Source organism: Chanodichthys erythropterus, chromosome 3 (assembly GCF_024489055.1).
Source record: "Chanodichthys erythropterus isolate Z2021 chromosome 3, ASM2448905v1, whole genome shotgun sequence".
NCBI classification, from domain to species: domain Eukaryota; kingdom Metazoa; phylum Chordata; class Actinopteri; order Cypriniformes; family Xenocyprididae; genus Chanodichthys; species Chanodichthys erythropterus.
The window spans coordinates 29,195,399-29,216,938 of record NC_090223.1 but is presented as its reverse complement, the minus strand read 5'-3'; the positions used below and the strand labels follow the sequence as shown (position 1 = coordinate 29,216,938).

The 21,540-nt window shown below is 37.3% G+C and overlaps 1 protein-coding gene across 1 annotated transcript in view; it reads left to right on the top strand.

The window, feature by feature from the left end:
- Nucleotides 1–21,540, top strand: part of crhr1 (corticotropin releasing hormone receptor 1) — a 147,418-nt gene that overhangs the window by 31,977 nt on the left and 93,901 nt on the right. The window contains exon 2 of the mRNA XM_067372990.1: nt 14,951–15,038. Coding sequence (XP_067229091.1) covers nt 14,951–15,038 — 88 coding nt within the window. The remainder of the gene's footprint in view (nt 1–14,950; nt 15,039–21,540) is intronic.

Genomic DNA, 21,540 nt, shown 5'->3' with positions numbered 1-21,540 from the left:
TACAGTGTTCCACCCACCTTGGCAGATGAATGCAGACATTTAAAAAGTGTTAATGTAAACAAATATCATTAGAATTATTTGGTTTGAGTATTTTTTTTCCCTTTATTTTATTTTCTCTCATTCTCTTTCACCTGCTTTGGCATCACATACCAAGCCATATGGTCATGGTGGTCTGTGGTTTGGCACTAAGACAGTCAGGAACAGGTGAATAGCACTGTGTTGGATTGAGAAGTCTAAAGCCACAGTTAGACAATGCATTGACAGACACCTCTTCTGCCAGACCCTTTAGGTTTAGATGGAGGAGAAGCTGAAAGCTGATCAAATCCATAAATAAATAAATAAATAAATAAGACATACAAAAGTCATTTGTGCAGTGGAGCCATACAAGTCAATTGCTTTTGATGTTTTCCACTTTATTCTGTAGAATGTTACTGTTGGTAAATGCTAGATTGTATTTTAAAGGGTTAGTTCACCAAAAAAAATAAAATTTCTGTCATTAAGTACTCACCCTCATGTCTTTCCACACCTGTAAGACCTTCGTTCATCTTTGGAACATAAATACAGATATTTTGATGAAATCTGAGAGGGTTTTTTTTTTTTATCCTCCATTGAAAGCAATGAAATTACCACATTCACTGTCCAGAAAAGTCATAAAAACATAATTAAAATTATCCATGTGACTACAGTGGTTCAACCTTAACATTATGACATGAAGAGAATACGCAAAAACAAAACAAAAATAATGACTTTATTCAACAATTTTTTGTCTTCCCTGTCAGTCTTTTACACAGTTGCCACAGTGCCTCATTTTCGTGTTTACATCCGAACGTTGGTGCATTATTTGATGCCTCCTGCGTCAGCATCACACACATGCCTTGTACTGCTCATGTGAACAGGCATCGACCAATACTGAGCCGCTGTTCAGACATAGAACCTGGAAGAATCATAAGGAATTTGCTGAATAAATATCGTTTATCAAACTGTGATGCACGTTGTGAAAGGTGATGTCTGTTTAATATATCTGGCAGCTGTTAGCTCTTTTATCCAAATCTATTTGTCTGTCTAGTTGTAGTAGTATTTATCCATAGTAAAGGTGATGTTGCTGGGCTAATTAGGGCAACGGACAGTTGGCAGCAACTAATCAGAGAGGAGCAAATTGCCAACCCAATGAATACTTTATTATAAACACTTGTTAGGCACTTTATTTTAACTTTTCAAATATTTTCTTCATTTTAATTAAAAATAAATGCTTTTCCAATCTGATTTTTGATAGGAAAAGGGAGAAGAGCGATTTCGGCAAAAGGCGGATTCGAACCCGTGTTGATCGCGTCAAAAGCTACATTCATGTGCCATACGCCCTACAGACTACACTACTACAAACGTGAAATAGGTCCCGTCTTTTTAGTATTTAACTGAAAACATTCAATGGCTTAATTACAGTTTACACACTGGACACCTGTTGGTATTTAAAGCATTATATGAGGTAAATTCCGTTTTGGGTTGACGCATGACAACTTACTAGTGTAAAAAGATATAAGTTCACACCCCTTTTCTCCGCTCCACTGCCGCTGAGGCCACCATCTTGTTTGAATTTTTTTCTGAAATCTCCGAATCACGTGATCGGCTGCTAACATTCTGATTGGAGGATCTCAAAAAATTGCCCACGACTGATCTAACGAATCTAGATATAAATTTGTTGCTCTTTCTCAATGGGAAAGTGCCCAAGCAACGTTGCTCGGCAACATTGCTCAAAAAGTTGCCCCGTGTATCATCACCTTAAGAAGTTGAACCTTTAATTAATTAACCAATCAATCAGTTAACGTAAAAGTGAATTTAGTAAATCTCTGTAATATTTTATAATAAGTTTTTTTTTTTTTTTTTCAGTTTAAGTTTAGTTTTATTTAGATTTGGTTGATTATAAATAGTTGTATTATTATATAATTTCATTCAGTCAGTTTATTTATTTAGATTGTTCATTTTGTTTGTTTATTTATTATAAATGTTTATATGTATTATTATATTTTATGTATATTTATTAATTAATTAATTTATAATTTATCACAGCATAAGGTTGACTGCATTTGTCAAGTTCAGCCATTTATGTATTTCAATGTTAGCTTTATTTTTATTTATTTTTTCCCTTTCATACACACATTTTATTCTTTACTGTTGTTTGAAAGTAAAATGTAAGAGTGAAGTGAAATCAGTGATCAGTGACAAAAGCTACACGCAGTTCTATTAACCCACAGAACATTTAATAAACTGACTTTATAGTACCTCTGGCTCTCAGATTTAAATCCCCAAAGACTGAAATTGTCAGATGGAGCTGTGGGATCACACTAGCTTTACACTTTCAGCCAGCAGACTGGCATCAATCCCCACGATTTCTAGCCTTTGTATCCCAAGATCATCCTTCCTTTGCTGGCTGGCGATCTCCAGCGCCTGTGGCTCAGCAGCCCGTAATGGAGTTTTTTTATGGAAGGATTTGGGGTTTATGCTCGAACAGCACACTGCTTTAGACAACACAGCGGCTGGCTCCAGGCAATCAAGCCAAGTCTCAGTGCAGGCTAGGCCAGCGGACAAGGGAGAAGCGTGTGGAACACACCGCTACATGTGCGTGTGCACGGTGTTCTTGTGTGTTAAAGGCTATTGTTAGAACAGGATTACACATTACCACTGCTGCTGCCAGAGAACCGCTGCCAGTCTCCTCAGACGACCTCAGAGAACTGACCACTGTAAGAAAAATTGATGAGGACGCTGAAGATCTCAATGAAGAAGTTGACAAAGTACACAAGCACCTTGGGTTCATCAGAGTCTGATTGAACCCGAGCATCCAAATCTCAAACATTTGATCCCTTGACAGTTTACCACCCCTAATGGAAATGAAGTTGCTCCTGTTGTAACATCTGTGATCTGTATGTTAATGAAGTCCCTCACCTGCTCCCATTTTACAATTGATGACCATTTGCTCATGATGTGATTACCCCAAGTGGTGCAAAAAACCATTGACTTTATCAATTTTGGGGAATGAGCTTGTTCTAACACCTACAGTATCTTGGAGTGGAATCTGGGTCGAGACAGATATTGTCATTTCTTACAGCGCAAACTATAGTGTCTAATTTCAGACAATGGCAAAACAGGGTCAACACACTGCTCACGGTTGTTGTCCTTACTGCTATGAGAACAGAATCTCCAGGGCTATAAATTCAAATGAACTGAGTCAGATTGAGATGCTTTTGCATAATATGTGTGTTCTCTTAAAACTCAGCACTGAAATATCTTTAGATTCACAAATGAAATGCTTTATCATAAGTAATTTTAATATCGCATTGGGATGGAAATTGATGTAGTCCTTCTATCATACCGTTCTCCGGGTCTAATGAAAACGGTGAGTTTAATAAATGTATTGCAGGACTATCATTTATCAGAAAATAATGGTGAATTTTTATTGAAAAAAAAAATAAATAAAAAATAAAAAACTTTTTTTAACACATTAACATCAACACATTAATTCCATAAATGTAATAATCTTGTCTCCAGAGTTGTTCATTTGAAAAAGTTATGTGTTTAGATGCTGTCAATATTTTGATATAATAAGTAAAGTTCACAATAAATTTGTAATGCTTACAGAACCTAAATTAATTACAAAAAAGCAAACAAACAAACAAACAAACAGGATACAGTACAGTGTAACAGAAACTTTGCAGTTTACAGTGTTTAACTGACAACAATAATCTCTGATGTCTATTATATAATTACTATTTCTAGAAATTACATTTCTTCCAATTTTTTTCCCATAAAAGATCCCCCTTTTGCTTTTTTAATTTTGAAGAAAAGGTTAGGATTTCCATTTCATATATTTCAGTGGCGATTGCTTTCCAGTCTTCTAAAGTGTGGGTGAAGTAGGTTGAAGCCATTTACAAGTAACAGCCTTTTTAGCTGCAACCAGAAATATTCTCCATAGGTACATTATGTAAAATTGGTTTCATGCAAATGAAATATAGCCTTTGTTGTCCTATGTACATCTTTCCAAAATAGGAGATTAACTGGACATGCTCAGAATATATGATGAGGATTTGCTACTTTTGAATGACAGTGTCTCAAACACTCTGACCCTATTATTGTGTGGCACATTTGAGCCAAGGAAATAAAAAACTGAATTAAAATTTTTCAAGCTAATAACCTCCACTAGTAGGAGCCTTTAGTTTCCCATTCAGATTTACATGTTTTTAGCAAGCCTCTTCTGATATGATCATGTGTTCTTCCTTCTTCCGTTTAATTCTGACATGTTGATTCTGATTTATGATTTTGAGGACAGTGATAAAGTTTAGAAATGACCTTGCTAATTTTAGTAGCCTTTTATGCAGACAAGAATATCTATACAAAAGTCATTTTGTACCCAATTCCCCTTCTTGTTCAATGTTGAGTGGAAGCAAAGACTATATAATAACACAAGATGTGTCACTCGTATTGTTTTGAATGGGAGAAAGTGTAACGCGCAATATGGCGGAATAAGTCCCGCCTTCTAAATAAGAGCCAATCGTCGACTGGTAAAGTCATCGCGTCACTTCAACGCCCGTTAGAATTGCCGGTTTCTATAGGTCTGTGCATGCGCATTAGCTTGATCCAGCCTGAAAAATACAGTTTTTTGTCATGATTCGAGCGTTTAGAAACTAAATTTATGAGCCGGTTGTTGTTGTTAGATTTCATTGGTGATTTCAAATATGAAATTTAATCGTAAGGTTGGCGAACAGTTTTGGAGAATTTGATGTTTCCCCATTCAAAGAGATAGGGCATGATGCCCAGGATGCCCGAGAGGCGTTTCAAAGATGGCCGCCGAGTGAAATGACTTGTCTTAAAGGGACTTTGGTGGAAGTGGTGTCTTATTTGAAAGTATCTATACAAGTTGTGATTTCCCGACCCAAACCGTTTCTTAAATTCTTGAATACTATAATGTTACTCCTTTCTTAATCCTTTTCTTAAAAGTTTAGGGGTAAAGTCTGTATCATGCACACAACCTCACTATTTTAGAGTGTCTTTTAATTCACAATTTTTTAAATACTGTGGCTCCTATTTCTAAAGTAGTAGTCTATGAGTATTCTTTACTTATTTGAATTATAATAGGTTATCATTAGCAATTACTGCTTGAATCAGTACGTTAGAGAAAAGTGAAATTTCAATTTGTTTCCATGAAGCTGTATAACTTGGATTGCACCAGCAAACTATGGGTCTTAATTGGGCAACTATATAATAGCCTTTAAGAGAGAGAGGTACCATTTCTTTAGGTATCTGGAGTGGTTTAAAATGAATTCCTTGCTAGATAAACCTTATAATCCATTTGTCCCAATCTTTAAATTGTTCTTCTGATAAGTTTACTGGAATTGTCTGAAATAAATATAAAATTCAAAAATTTGGAATACAAAAAAGGGGTTACACTGCTGTCATATGCATCAGTTCAACCGATCAGTATGCGAGTTCAGTTGCCGGTTATTTTCATCTGAAACTTTTTAGTCACTCTACAAATTCCAATGTTGTGTTTGTTCCAACTGGACTGCCTCATTACCATTTTCGTTGTCCAAGCTTGGCGTTGAAGGCATTCTAGTGGTGTCTGTTGTGGTCAGATGACATCCACCTAAAGACCCCTCTCCTTCATATCCTTTGTTGCCTCCTCCACAGAATTGATTGTAGATCACTGTTTCACCTTCGTAGAGTCTGGAACCTGATCTTCTTTTCCTTCAATGCTGTTTTTGCCTGCACATATTCCCTTAGGGGTGTCCTACCAGGGGGTAGTCAAAATCACATGTAATTCGACCATTGTTCCATTTTCAGCCAACCTTTTCTCCACACCTGTCCCAAAATCTCTTCTTTCGTTTTGAAGCTCATGAATTGTGCGATAGTGGAGCGTGGTTACGTACTGTCTATAGATTTTGGCACCAAAGCTCTATGAGCCCTATAAATATGTAGATTCATCGATGAGTCAAGTCCCATCCTTAAGTAATTTTTTAATTAACTTGATGGTCATTGAGTCATTTTCGCTTCCCTCTGGAACTATATATATTTGAATAAATATAATCCTGTCTTCTTGATCTGTCAGCTTAGCCTCAAGCTGAGCCAGAAGTTTTAGCAGTACCTCTCCCGTCTGTTGTATTTGCTCCTTGGCCTCCGCGATACGACCCTCAGCTTCCTCAATCCTCTTGTTTGTACTGTTCAAATCCTGCTTAATGTCTGCTATTTTTTCATTATTTTTCTTCCTGAATTCTCTCAGCTCTTCGAGTATCTTCCCCAGGCTATTTTCCCCCTCAGCAATAGCATGCCGGAGAGCAGTCTGCTCCATTTCTTCTCCACCTTTCTTTTATCTCACCCTGGTTTCCATCCCTGCCCCTTGATTCATTGCGATGTTCTATGTCGAAATTTATTGAATGCCCAAAGCCATAGGTGTTTGCATGCTACCGGAAGTAGCTATCTTAAGGCTGGAATACACTACACGATTTTTAAAATCTGAACAGATTTTTAAAACACTAGGCATCATACACTTGCCGACTTTGTAAATGGTTACAGATAAAAGCTGGGCATCATACACTACCAGACTTTAAAATCGTTCGGAACACAAACAGAAACACGCGCTTGGTTGCTAGGAGACACATGACAGACTGGCGAAAAAAATGCAGGAGATGAGATGACCCACAGTAGTGGAATATGGAGATAGACAGGGGTGGGTAGACACAGTCAGTATGGACAGATTACAACAGGAGTTAGAGGTAAATTGTGTAGTTTTATGATTATCCAAGTTGTTACCTTTAATATAATCAATATAAGTCGCTGTGTACATTTAATGTAATATAATCAATAATTCGTAGCTTCTGACATTTTAATACAGCTACATATCCAGGATAAAGCGTAAATATATATAATGGATAGTGATGAATATTAACATATTTAATAATGAATGAACCACAGAATGTGGTTTGCTAGACAAAGCTAGTACAGTACTTACTATTTTTTTTCTATCATGGAGCTCCACTTATTCTTCAGTGATTTTTTTCCTGTATTATGAGAAATTTCCGTATCTTTCAACCTGGGAGCGACGTGAGCTGTATTGACCCGACTGTGTTACGAAACTGCCACAAACAATTACTAAAACGGCAGATTCTGCATTTTCTCATTTAATTCATGAATGTCATGTGCGATCTCGCGGGCGCGGCTCCATCTAGCGGCTGTAAGCGGTATAGTGTCTCAACATGATTACTCGTCAAGCGCCAAGCTTGTGATTCGTGCGCTGAATGAGGTAAGTTTTTCCTTATTACCCGGTTTGTTGTACAGTAGTCTCATATTTTTTTTCTCGATCTTTGTGTCTTTGCACCCTTGATTTGCATTGCTTGGGCAGCGTATGACTCGTGTAGGCTACTGTATTTATTAGCAACACATATAATACACTGATATGTGTTCTAAAATCGGCTCAAAATATCAAACATGTCCTCCGACTGGATGGAATCAAAATCTGAAGCTAAAAAATCGGAGTCTATGACCATGATATACTACGCGATTTTCCATGGAATCTGTCGGCTCAAATCTGCAGACTGGCTCTGACTTTTGTCAACTAGCGTCAACTTGTTCAGACTGTAAATCTGGGGAAAATCGGGGCAAAAATCGTGTAGTGTATTCCAGCCTTTAGTGTTTGTCCTTAAGATTTTGTACAACGGTTAGTTTTAGTCCACTAATTTTATTGGACAAGAGGTGTTCCATGAGTGTTGATGTAAGTGCATTGGAACATTTCACTGTTTATATCACCATTCCAATTCTATTGTTCGCAGCATTCTCATCATTTGCAGCCACAGAGCAAACTTATACATTCAAATGTTTTTGAAAGAAGTCTCTTCTGCTCATCAAGGCCACATTTATTTGATTAAAATAGAGAAAAACAGTAATTTTTTGAAATTATTATTATTTGAATATATTTTAAAATGTAATTTATTCCAGTGATGACAATGTTGAATTTTCAGCATCATTACTCCAGTTTTCAGCGTCACATGATCCTTCAGAAATCATTTGGTTTGGTGCTCAAGAAACCTTTCTTATTATCAATGTTGAAACCACAATCATTTTTCAGTCTTTTGTAACATTATAAATGTTTTCACTGTAACTTTTTAAACCATGTTTTCATTGCATTTAAAAAAGCCTCTGCTAAGTTTCACTGTTTATTGTAAATTTAATCCATTTTTTTATCAATAAAATATATAGCATACTGACCTGGCTTTTGCAAACATGGATTGAGTCGAATAGCTGCCACCCTAATGAACTCTGTGTGGCAGCGATAAAAGACTTGTGACCAAGTCTGTTTATTGTTTCCTAGAAATGCTTTGTCGTAATACACACAACAGAACAGTACTGGACTCTTCCTTTCCAACTGCGCCTTCAGTCTGTCGGACTGACTCTGAAAAAAATGTCAGTATCAAGAGCAGGGATAGATGGCAAGACAGAATCAGAAGCAAAGAGGTGGATATCGTTCAGTGTAGTTTGGACATAGCTAGTTAAAATGTGGCTTCTTTATCCTCTCAGACTGTAAGGAGGATTAGATGTTTGATTCTCTGCCCAAAATAGACCTGCCTCTGAGAAACATGCAGGCAATGCTGGATAGAATTTGATCTTCTCTAAGCTGCTCAACAATGGCTTCTAAAGAGCCAGCTTTATAAAGTTGTGCTAGAATACAGATCAGTTCTAGGGGTGGGAGTTGAAATTGCATTTCCTTTACATCCTATTTGCAAATCACAATGGGGGAGATGGAAAGCAACGGTTAAGAGCCATTAGGTAAATTTACTAAGATGCCATCTTTCATATATCATTCACTCATAAATAGTTTATATACTGTGCCAGAGCATGGGGAATTCTGTCGCATCTCATTCCTGGTTTAACCAAGCATCTTACAGCTTATTCCCAACATATACCCAAGAGAGTGCTGTATTTTAGGATGTTCCAAGGGTTTCACTTTTGCTAATTATGAGATGTGGTGTCAAAAGGTTTAAATATTGTGTGTTTAAGAAAAGATAGTGAATAGATCATTTTGTCATATGACCTGTGGATGATATTTCATGCCTGTTAATTAAATTCCATCACACAAAGCTTGCATTTGACTCTGAAATCTGTTATCTAGATTTTTATGAATAATTTGCCGTTAGGTCTTTTTTTCTGGGAAAGATTATTGTTCTCAGAACTGTCCAAACTTGTGATAAAGAAGCACAAGCATCTGAGCTACTTGGCGAGTCTGTACATGTACTTGTCCATATTTTATTATTATTATCATCATTATTTAAACATTTATTGTATTGTTTTGTTCTTTAAAACAATGATAAGCAAACATAAGGTACAGTTTAAAGGTGAATCATCATCATAATGGCCACTTGAGTAATATTAATAATAGTGCTAAATGATATCCAGTATGAATTAAAATTAACATGTCTCTGGTCAATGAAGGGGTACTTGAACCTTACTCAGGGATTTTGGTGGAGCATGCATTTAATCTGTTCAGGTTGTCATATAATTATAAATCACTGAACACAGTACTTTTCAGAAGAATGGGGCCTGTGGCTCCACAAGTAATGGCCATTTATTTTCATCTAATTTCTATCTTCTCTCAAGCTTATCAGCTTATTTCAGATAGCTGCAGAGCTTTTTCATCCTTGCTTTGTTAAATGTCCTGGGTTTCTGCTAAAGCTTTCTTGCTCTTCTCATGCAGTTAGCAGTCTTTCCTTGTCCACCATTCTTCAGGGACCAGCCCAGTACATGTGTGATAGGGGAGTTCTCGGCTCTGCTTTGCAGCAGGGTGTTCCTTCGAGGCCAATCTGAAGAGTTCCTTAAGAGAGATAGAAACAGGCAAAGGCCATAAGGTGAGACAGAGTGTTCTTTGTTTGAAATGTGAGGTGGGATTTAGTAGTCACACACTTACAGCATGTAGAGAAGGTATACTGGAACAACAATAGTTCATTTCTGGGCTTCAAGCCTTTTCATTAGTTCTGTTCTATCTTGTCTCTTAGGAGAAGCATCAGAGAGGTGTTTAAGAGCTTCCCTGTGGAGACTGTGGTGTTTTGATAATGAACAGTAATGTGTGTTTTGCACTGTTCTTACTTTTGAAGATCAAGGATGTTTAAGTACTCTTGGCTTAGAGAGCAAGATCAAAATACACTGCTGTTATCCTTGCTAAAAAAATAATTTTATGCCTGCATGAATGTATACTGGTTATGGCTTGTTTATGCTGGCTAGCTCATGCAGTTCACCAGCCAAACCGATATGGTCAGTGTGGTGAAATTGGTTGACCAAGATTTGTTAAAGAAAATATTAAGTAAAGTGCAGACGGATTTAAGATATTTAGATTGATATTTTGGATAATTTTGATTATATAATTCGTATTGGTTTCTATTGCTTTATACGTTACAGCTGTGGCCAAAAATATTGGCAATGACATCAATTTTGTGCTTTACAAAGTTTGCTGCTTCATTTTGTAGAATGTTTCTATGGTATACTGGAAAACAGTGATAAGGATTTCATATGTTTTAATGGCTTTTATAGGCAAATACATTCAGTATAGGCAAAGAGTCAATATTTACAGTGTAGACCCTTCTTTATAACCTCTGCAATTCACTCTGGCATGCTGGACATGCTGACGGATGGCGATTTATTGTTGCCTTATTAGTGCTTGGAGTTGATCACAATTTGTCAACTATTGCTTGTCCACTCGCCTTTAGTGGATTAACCACAGGTTCTCTATTGGATTAAGATCTACAAATTGGCCACAGATCCAAAATTTCAATGCAATGATCTCGAGCCACTTCATTATCACTCTTGCTTTATGACACAAATTGCTCCTGGATCGTTGGCAGAAATTGCTCTTGCAGGACATTTTGATACCATTCTTTATTCATGGAATTGATTTTGGGCAGGATTTTTTGAGAACCTATTGCCTTGAATGAAAAGCAACCCCACAGATGGATAGGCTCAGTATGTTGCACTGTTGGCATGTCACAGGACTCATGATAGCATTCACCTTTTCTTCTCCAGACAATTGATTTTATGATCAGTCGGAAGGGGTCTTCTTCAGAGAAAATAACTTAGCACCAGTCTTCTGCTGTCCAATCCTTGTGCTTCCTGCAGAATTTCAGTCTGTCTTTGATGTTTTTCTGAGAGAAGTGGCTTCTTTGGTGCCCTTCTTGACACCAGGCCATTGTCCAAAAGTATTGGCCTCACTGTGTGTGCAGATGCACTCGCACCCACCTGCTGCCAATATTGAGCAAGCTCTGCGCTAGCAGTGATACAGTTCAGCAGCTTATCTTAGGATACGGTCCTGACGCATGCTGGAGACTCTAGGATGTCCTGAAGCCTTCTTTACTGCAGTTGAACCTCTCTCCTTGAAGTTCTCTGATCAGCTAAATGGTTCTTTCAAGTGCAATAATTTGCTGCAATTTAATTGCATGCAAAGCCTTTTGATGTAAAGCGATGATGGCTGCACATCTTTCTTTAGAGGGAACCTTTGCTATCACAAGAACATAATGATTAGAAGCACTTCTTCCCTCCTTTTATAGTGATCAGTCTGCTCTTATAATCCAGTCAGAATAATATAGCGATTTGAGCTGACTAGTACTTGTTCACACTTTCCCATGTGCTAATGAAATGATGTTAGCTGTTCAGTTAGTGCCAAGGCCTAAAACAGTGACATTTGGGTTTTTGTGATAAAGTTATTATTATTATTATTATTATTTTTTTGGCCAATTATTATTTCAAATTCATCTGATCACTCTTTACATTAATCTAGAAACAATGTGAATCAACACCACAACAACTGAAGCAGAAAACTTTACAAAACACAAAATTTGTCACTGCCAATACTTTTGGCCATGGCTGTACATTGTATTTTGTGTTATATTTTATACATTTTAATATGATGCTTTAACATTTTTAACTTTCATTTATTTATTCGATTTATTTTTATCCCTTTCATACATACTATTTATTTATTTGTCTATTTCATTTATTCATATGTTACAAACATTTATTACAAATTACTAAAAACATTTTTTTATATAAATAATTTAAAGAATACATTGATAAACAGCAATATTTGACTAAATTTATTTTGTAAAAAAATATATTATTATTTTCTTTATTTAGGTTGCCATCTTTGCAGGAAGTCATTGAATCATTTGTCTGAATCAGTTCATTTAAATGATTCATTTAAAAGACTGAATCGTTAAAATGAATCATTCTAAATGCTTTATAGTAGTGAAGGATTGTTAGTGGACAAGTTACACTATTATGAACAGCTGAAGTACCTTTAAGCTACTTAAAGATGTAGTTGAATTAGTAGTGTCACTACTAATGTTAGTCTCTCCCTTGCTGGTCAGTTCAGCATGAAGCTCTCTAGCTGTTGTGTGTGTACAGTATGGGTTGAAGCCCTCATGGGTAATCCTGTCCAGCACATGGGTTATACAATAGCCCTACAGTGGTGGTGGCAGAGGGTGATGAAGTGAAACTGTTCCAAGTGACAGGAAAGTCTGAAGGCACAATCGTCCCTCGACACAAAACCAGCCTTCAGCACTCTTGCAGAACAAGCAGTCTGTGAAAGAGACAGTAAATGGATTGGGAGAGCCAGACAAAAAATAGCATGAGCGTTTGGGATGTTTCTGGAAGGACCTGAGGAAAAGGCAGTTCAAGGCTTCACGAAGATTACTGCCGAGTGAGCCGGCAGCCCGACCAGTGAGATGAGTGTTAGTCTGCCAGCTCATAAAACACACCACGGACTGTATTTCTTCCGTTTTCCCTCCTCAATCCCTCCGTTTGTCTTTCGCTAGCTTGAGTATGTGCTGCAGACGGTCTTTAGAGCTGTCAACACTGAACTCTGTAAACCTGTCCTCATGTGACTGAGGTCAGGGACCAGTAGACAGCAGAAGGCAGGCTGTTCAACTTGCAGTCATTTTTGTACAGCTTGTAAAAATTTCAAAGCTAAGCTGAAAGACCTCACTCTGCAAGACAATGCTGCTTTCCCTTGATATAATGCGTTTGTGCTGATGGTATAAATTTTCATTGTTTCATTATGGGGTGTGGAAGGATCATCTAGCTGGGCCTGAAAGCTTTTTGAGGTCATGTGGCCTTTGCAAACTTTATGACTCAAGCCCTCTGAGAATGGAAGCGCAGTATATTGGATTCAGTCATAGGCTGCTGTCCCTTTCTATTTTAAGAAGGTGATATCTCTTCATTCATCCCTACTCTATGTGTGTTTGTTTTTTGTTTTTGTTTTTTATGCTGTAAGGGTATTTGCTTTCCCGGGACACCTCTGTATCCAGGGCTATGAATTAGAGACAGCCTGCTTATGCAGTCACATAACAGCAAATCAAGCATGAGCAGAAACTCTCCGTCCCTCTTGACGTTCAAAGAGCCATTAGTCTTAAAGCTGCAGTTAAGTAAAATATATCTAATGGATTCTGCTTGAAAAAAATATAAATCACATTTAGTTCAGTTTCAGGGAATCATCTAGCCAGCGTGATGTTGGGGCACAAGGGTCACATCTGTGATTTTCCCTCTCATTTCCTGAACGTAATGTTAAAATGAAAGCCCTGTTCTCCTGCACATTAAATCTTTTAAATCTTGGAGCTTAAATCTTTTAAATCAATGCTGAAAAAAATTTTGTATGGGATAAATGAAATAACAGGAAAATGAAGCGTGAAGCAAGTGAGTGCTACGTTGTTTATAAGAATGAGAACTATGCCTTTAAACAAAATACACATGAAATAAGTAACTGAGCGTACAAATATATTAAACATCAGACTCAACATTGTAGTAGATATATGCTACAGTTAGTCTGGCTTTAAAAAAACCAACTGGTCTGAAATCAGTTGGAATGAAGGGTTCACATGACAGTTTTAAAAGATTAATTACTGTTCAAGTCTGAAATTTTATAATTTAAAGTGTTAGGGAAGGGCAATGAATCCATATCAATGTAATACTACTAATAATAATAATAATAAAAATAATTTATTTTTAAGGAACACCATACAACCAAGATATTTTTATCCATTTATTTGACAAAAACAGAAATGCAAATTTTTATATTTTCATTTGATATTATTTTTTTTTAAATATTAAATGGTAAAGGTTTAATGAATTAACTATGCCATTTTAATGATATTTAATGATATTGACATTGGTAACACTTTACAATAAGGTTAATGCATTAAGTGTTAGTTAATGTATTAACTAACGTGAACTAACCATGAGCAATACATTTGTTACTGTATTTACTAATCTTCGAAAACGTTTGTTAATGACAATACAGTTGTTCATTGTTTGTTCATGTTAGTTCACAGTTCAGTAATTAATGTTAACAAGATTTTAATAATGTATTAGTTAATGTTGAAATTAACATTAACAAAGATTAATAAATGCTGTATAAGTGCAGTTCATTATTAGTTCATGTTAACTAATGTTTACTAATGAAACTTATTGTAAAGTGTTACCGATACATTTGTATTAAATCTTGTAAAATTGACTTGTAAACAAGTACTTGAGGTCTGACATACATGTGGAATGTATTTCCTTCTCCTTGAATGGTACTGTATGAAATGACTATTTTGATAAATATCAATATCAAATGATATGAAAACAATTTTGTGATAATGTTTTGTCCATATCACCCAGCTCTACATACAGTGTGTAAAAATAAAAAGGATTTACAATCAATTTTGCATTAAGAAAGTAAAGTTTCACATCCTTAATATCAGTCTGTTCCTCACACATACAGTATCATGACTTCAGAAGCACAAGTTTGTGCCCGAGACAGATGTTGACCTGCTTTACTATTCCATTGTTTGCATTCTATTGCTACTGTAGATGTCCAGATGGATGCTAAGGCCGCACTTTTGTTTTCCCCCCACAAATTTCCTTTTTTTTTTTTGTACCACCATTGCAGGTGTTGACCATCTGGATTACACTAATCTCCAGGGCAACAGCTGACCTGACCTGCGATGCTCTGCTCCTACTCTCCACAAATCTTACAGGTAAGTCTCCGTAACTGATCTGAAACCAATTTTGCTTGGTGGTATGTAAGGGCTAGGGTTTGGTTTGAGAAGCATGGTCATAGATCAGTTCCGCAAGTCAAGTTAATGGCCTCTGGTGTTAATGGTCTCCCATTTGAGGTATTGATAAAGTGTCATGGTGGCTGATGGGATTTGTGGTTAAGCTGCATATCACCAGTACATCTAAAAACGGATTCTGTTGACCCTGGGAACACATTTACAGGACATTTCGGTCTTTACTCGAATCGTTCCAAACCTGGCTTTCTTTTTTTTTTTTCCCTACGGAACACAAAAGAATACATTTGATTTTTGTTTTTCATGGAGGTCATACAAAAATAAAAAGTTTCTCTGTGTTTATTTATTTTTGTCTATGTAATGAAAGTAAATGGGGTACAATGTTGCTTTGTACGGACATAAGCAGTTGAAATATTCTTCAAGATATCTTTTTTTTTTTTTTTTTTTCATGGAGGTCATACAGGTTTATAACATGAGAGTGAGTAAATTATAACCGAATGTTCATTCTTTCCCTTTATATAATAATACTATTTCAATCATAACAATTCTTGGAATAGTTTTAACATGGTATTGCTGCTGGTGCAGAGCAATTATGGACTTGCTACTGCTAATAGATACACAGACACGCTGCTGTGAGCATGTAACATATGCTGCTGCACAAGGAGACATACATAAATCCTGTAGCAGATCTAGGCAGGTGGAGCTGGGGGAGGTGTAGGGTTTTAGAGGAACTCTTATAACATGCTACGGGACTAGTTTACAGCAAACAATGAAATGGACTATTCCATTTCTATACTATGGCAAGCAGTCTCATTGGATGTGATTGCTTGCAAATTGCATGTAAAGGACCTATCAGCCTGTTCCCTTTAGTTAAGATTCTCTGTCTAATCAAATGCTCTCTAGAATCTGATGCATCCCACCCCCAAATAGATGCTGAAGCTGGGGCTGAAATCGGTCACTTGTTCACACTGCTGCTATTTTATATATGGTGAATGGCCCATAGTGCACTATATAGGGGATAGGGATTTCAACAGTGTAAAAAATGCATTCCGTTGTGGCGAATGTGATGGTTTCACATTAGTGTCACGTGAACTGCTGCAGCCCGCACACAGTCTGCTCCAGACCAGAGACACGATAGCACAGAGTGGATCATATGCGCAAGTCATTGCAGACCACAAAACGTATCTGACCCATTTGAATTCTGCACAGTGATATGAAGGAGATCAGGAGGAGAAATGGTTAGACAGACTCGACATTATAAACAGCACTGATGAGTGGAAGAGATAACACCAGTGCCATGCATGCACCAACATGCATTTCAAAATGAAACATCTACACAAACTACACATCCTCAGCATGATTATCATCACTGTTTTGCTTTAGCAACAGTATCATATTTAATCTAAATTTAAAGGGGATAAGCTGTGAAATGAGGCTTTGCCAAGCTCAACGGCACAAGCTGTGATATACATATACACATTGAAAAATGCTGTGTGTTTCAAAGCACTTCAGTGGTCGTTTAATATACAGTAGGCCTACAGCTACAGTGGATTTAATGCATAGAATGTTATTGCTCTCAATTTCTAGTGTCTGCATGAGAGCAAATTATGCAAATTATAGTAAAAAAAAAAAAAAAAAAAAAAAAAAAAATATATATATATATATATATATATATATATATATATATATATATATATATATATATATATATATATATATACACACACACCCACACATATTTTCAGGCCAATCAGCTTATGCCATAATGATGTGATTGCTTGCAGACTGCATGACTGCATGTAAAGGACCTGCGCTCTGTAGACTTTCAAAACTGAACTAGATATAAATATTACGAGTGAGGCCCTTGTGGCTAAACAGATCCAGTTTTGTGGCTCCTGAGCTCTCTAAAGTTGACTATACCTAGTTTTATAATGGTTTTATATTCTGAACTCTGAACTCATTTTTCCATCTAACGAAAGGGGACATACAGGGTGCAGCAAGATTTATTGATGGTTATGGTCTTTCATGAACATGAAAGACATGAATATGACATTTACTTTTCGGTGCAGACAAAACGTCATGCGCGACAAACATAACTGTTATTGCTCAGAAAAGGCAATATAAGGAGATGAAGGAGATATAAGGAGACTTACTGGGGTTTACTATTTGGTTTTACTTACTATTTTGGTTTGCATTTGAAGCAGTGGTGTAAATCGAGCACTAATGCTGGAATGCTGGAATACAACACAGATCTGTTTGCGTTCAGGGCTTTGTGAGTGTGAAATGGTGTGAAACTCTCAAGGGATGAAGTAACAGATTTTCTGCAAATAAGTTTAAACAGTAATATACTGCATAAACAGTTTATATGTGGTGTTTTGCATACTGAACTGAGAAAATTGTTCCACGGTTGCTCGTTCATAGCTGCTTTCTCAGTTATGTTTCATTTAAGGATCAACTCTTTAAAAAAAAGAAGGAAAACAAATAATAAGACAATAGATGACACTGAGCCAGAGTGAAGAGCGATTAAAAACTAACGCAGAGCGCATGCCCCACATAAATTGATCTCTCTAAAACATTTGATTGCAGACCATACCAACGGTAATTGACAGTAACAAAAACCATGTGTCATTTGGTAATTAAATTTTTCGTTGAATTGGCATTGGAGCAATTGGTTATTTTAAAAACCTGCTTTTATTTGGCAAAGAGGATGCATGTTTCAGAGGAGAGAAAACTGAAATGAACTATGGCCTTGTACACACTGCAATATTTTGTGATTGACAGTCACATGTAAATATGTTGTAAATTGCTTAAATTATTGCTCCTGTTCCTGGAACTCAGGTGTCACTCCTGAATAATATCCAGCAGCATTTTGCTATAGATTTATTTAAATATGCTTAACTTTGCTATAAGTATAACATTCAGAATTAATAAAATTTGGTTTAATTATTCCTAAAGCTGTTAGGGATCTGCTAGTTTTGTTTCTGTTTATGGGTGGGTTTGGCAGATTAATAGACCCTAATTATGAATATAGCAGCAGTCAGAATCATCCTGCTCTCGCAGGGGAACCAGTCCCTAGAGGCACACATGCAGGCTTTTCTGGATTTACAGCATCTTGTTAACTATGAAGACACCAGCCTGTGTGTGTTATTTCGGGTGGGCCTAAATGAAAAGACCAGGGCGTGTCTACCTGGAGATGAACCTCTGGGGAGCTTTAGTACCCCTCCACAATGGTTCGCCATTCACAATCTGCGAGAGTGAGGAGGAAAGCAGAGTGCCAGCCACCAGCCCAGCGATGGCAAAGCCTGTGCACACTACAGATGCAATTATGGACTGAGCAACGGAACATCTCAGAGCCAGAGGAAAACAAATAGTCTGACCAGGTGTGTGAGCTGGCAACATCGCCCGTGCCATAGGATTTCCTGGTGAAGTTTGGAGAGATGTCATGGAGTCCCACCCCCTCAACAGTGGCTGGCGAATCACTGTTTGTAGACTTAGAGAGTTAGTGCATCCTGCCCGTTTCTGTTTCCTGCACCAAGCCTGTTTCTGCACACTGAGTTCCTTTCCTGTTCCTCGTAGGCCAAGAGTGCCGTTCATGGATTTTTTACCCGTCTTGTGTTCTCCTGTGAAACCTGTCTGTTCATCTCTTCATATATTGTCCAGTCCTCTAGCCCTGCCTGTGCTGCCTCTCCTCAGCCCTTCGGCTCCTGCTCTGCTCACTAGTGATTCACCTCGGTCTGAGTCTTCGCTAGCCCAGCCTTGGACAGTCGACCCATTAGCACCACCTTGGACCTCAATGCCCGTCACTCCTTCTAGACCTGTCAACCAGTCGGCTCCACCATAGCTCATTGCCCCCTCGGCTCCACCTGGGACTATCATCCCTTCTGCTCCAGCAGACTTCCGACTTGGTTTATCATCGCTCTGCCTGCGGCGTGGATTTCCGAGCCTTCAGCTGCGCTTCATCCCTCCACCCCTTAAGCTTCGTCGGGCTCCACCCTGACCCTGCCTTAGTCCTCGGACGCTCTGCCTTCGCCTCAGTTCTCCGGTACCCTGGGTCCATGACCAGGACCTTTGTCATCGCCCTGTACCTACAGTCCCACGGCTCCACCTGGTTCTCCACTGACAGCTCCATCATCAGTCAGTCATCTCCCTGGATCCTGCTGCCAAGCCTCCCCCATGGCTCCCCCTCCATCGTCTCTATTAAGTCAAGTCATCTTTATTTATATAGCGCTTTTTACAATGCAGATTGTGTCAAAGCAGCTTTACAGTGATAACTGGTATATAATTTTGGCTGCACAGCAGCTCTTAAAGAAAATGGTGCTAGTATCCATCTTAAGTAAATTCAGTATTGATTCATTCCGATGTATTCTCTGCTGTGGACCTTCATCCTGACCATCCTGCTGGTGGTTCTTGCCTGGCTATTTCTGTCTTTGTCTCTGCCCTGTCCTGGTTGCCTGCCCTTCACCAACCTCCCAAACCCCCTACTGCCCTCTGTTGGACTTTTGTTGATGTTATTATTAAGGTGCAAGAAAGCGCCTTCTTGATTGTTTTTGCAACCCAGCCGTGACAAAAACAAATAAAAAAAAAAGGTTTTATTTCTTATTAAAAAATGCAAATTTTATATAAAAAATGCAAATTTTAGTGAAAAGTTCATGTTTATCAATTTTATTCATTTCACTTTAATATAAAGTTATCATACAGTTGAAATGCATAATTAATATATACAGTATACAGTACAGTACACATACAGTATATATATATATATATATATATATATATATATATATATATATATATATATATATATATATATATATATATATATATATATATATATATATATATATTAGTGTTTATCTTGTAAACCACTGTAGATTTTAAGAGTGAATTCAACTTCAGAACATGGTTGTCAGTTATGTCAATGGTCGCACTGTGTATAGAAAAGGATTAAGCACTTAAAAGAAGAGTTACTTTCTGAGCTTGTAAGATTACTAGGGTCTTTTTCTCAGAGAAATAAAAACTCTTTAGAAGCAGGAAACCTTAGCAACAATCTCTGTTCGTTCTTGATGCTGTCTTGGAGAATCAATTGAGAAAAATCTCTTGTTTTTTTGTTTTTCTCTTCACTATGGGCTGTAACAGTCACTTGCAGACCTATTTAGGCACTCTTTACCAGAATTATTATAGATCTTGACTTCTTGCAGTAGTGGGTACTTTGCTGTAAAGTTGATCCTATGTTCAGATATTTATAACAGGCCAGGTGTAATCAATCTGGTGTGAAATCCTTAACTTAAAAGAGTAAATCTCTCACATACTGCTGTTAGTGTGGCTTTCCTCTTAAATGCAGACAATACAGACAGATTAATCAATGGATCACATTTACACCACTGACTGAACTATATATGTGTACAGGGTCAAACAACCATTCGGTGAGTCAATGGTGCACTAGTACATTGTTTTTGCAGTTGTTGTCAAATATCTTATTTGTCTTACAATTGTATTTATTTGTGCATCATTAACACTGCAATAAAACTGTGAGCAATTTCAGCTAAAATTTTCCTGGATGAATCCAAACATCGTATTTTAAATGCTCACCATTTAACGCATAATTAGTCTGTCCTAAACGCCTGTAAAACCAGAACCTTACACTGGCCAGTTCAACCAAGAGATGATATAATTACACAAGTCTTGAAGAATTCAACCACTAATCTCCAGCACAGCTGCAGCAACAAAGCCTGCTGGTGCCAGCGTAACAATTGCAAACTCTCAATGTTGTGTAGTTTTGCTAGATTAAAAAAAAAAACTCACATTGGCTATCTGAGCTGAATAATGAAATGCTTTTTATGGATGTGCTATATCTGCCACACTTAGATTCGATATTGCATGTTCTGCATTGCAAGGAAGGAAAACAGGCCAGGGATGTGGCTGTCTAGGGATTGCTGGTCCCTGTGGGGACGATTATAAAATGCAGAATAATACCTTCAACCCATCTGTCACGCTCAGTATTTACAAAAAGAGACAGGTAATGTCGAAAGTAACTTCCTAGTTGCTTTCCGAACAAGATAGAATTGTCTCTTGAATATCTCTGTCTCGAATGAGTGTCATAAAGTCCAAAAAACGTGGACCTTCACTCTCAAAGAAAATTGATTTTCAAATAATGCCATCTTTAGGGACAGACGAGGGATGGATGTGTCGTCTGTATTCTGTACAAGAAAACATATCATTGGCTTTGATTTCTTGTGAAATGTTTTGCATCAGTTTCTTTGAGGTTATTCAGTAAAAGTTTGTAAACGTAGAGTTCTGTACCGTCTAGTTCTTTACTTAGCTGTAAACACTTCAGAAAACAACACCCATGTTGACGGTCCCTCACTGCAGCATCAGCACTTTGAGAAAAAGAGTGTTTAAAAAGGACTGTGTTTTAAGGTGAAATGGACTAATCAAGTGTTTCTGACTAACTGAATTTATCTGCTTTATG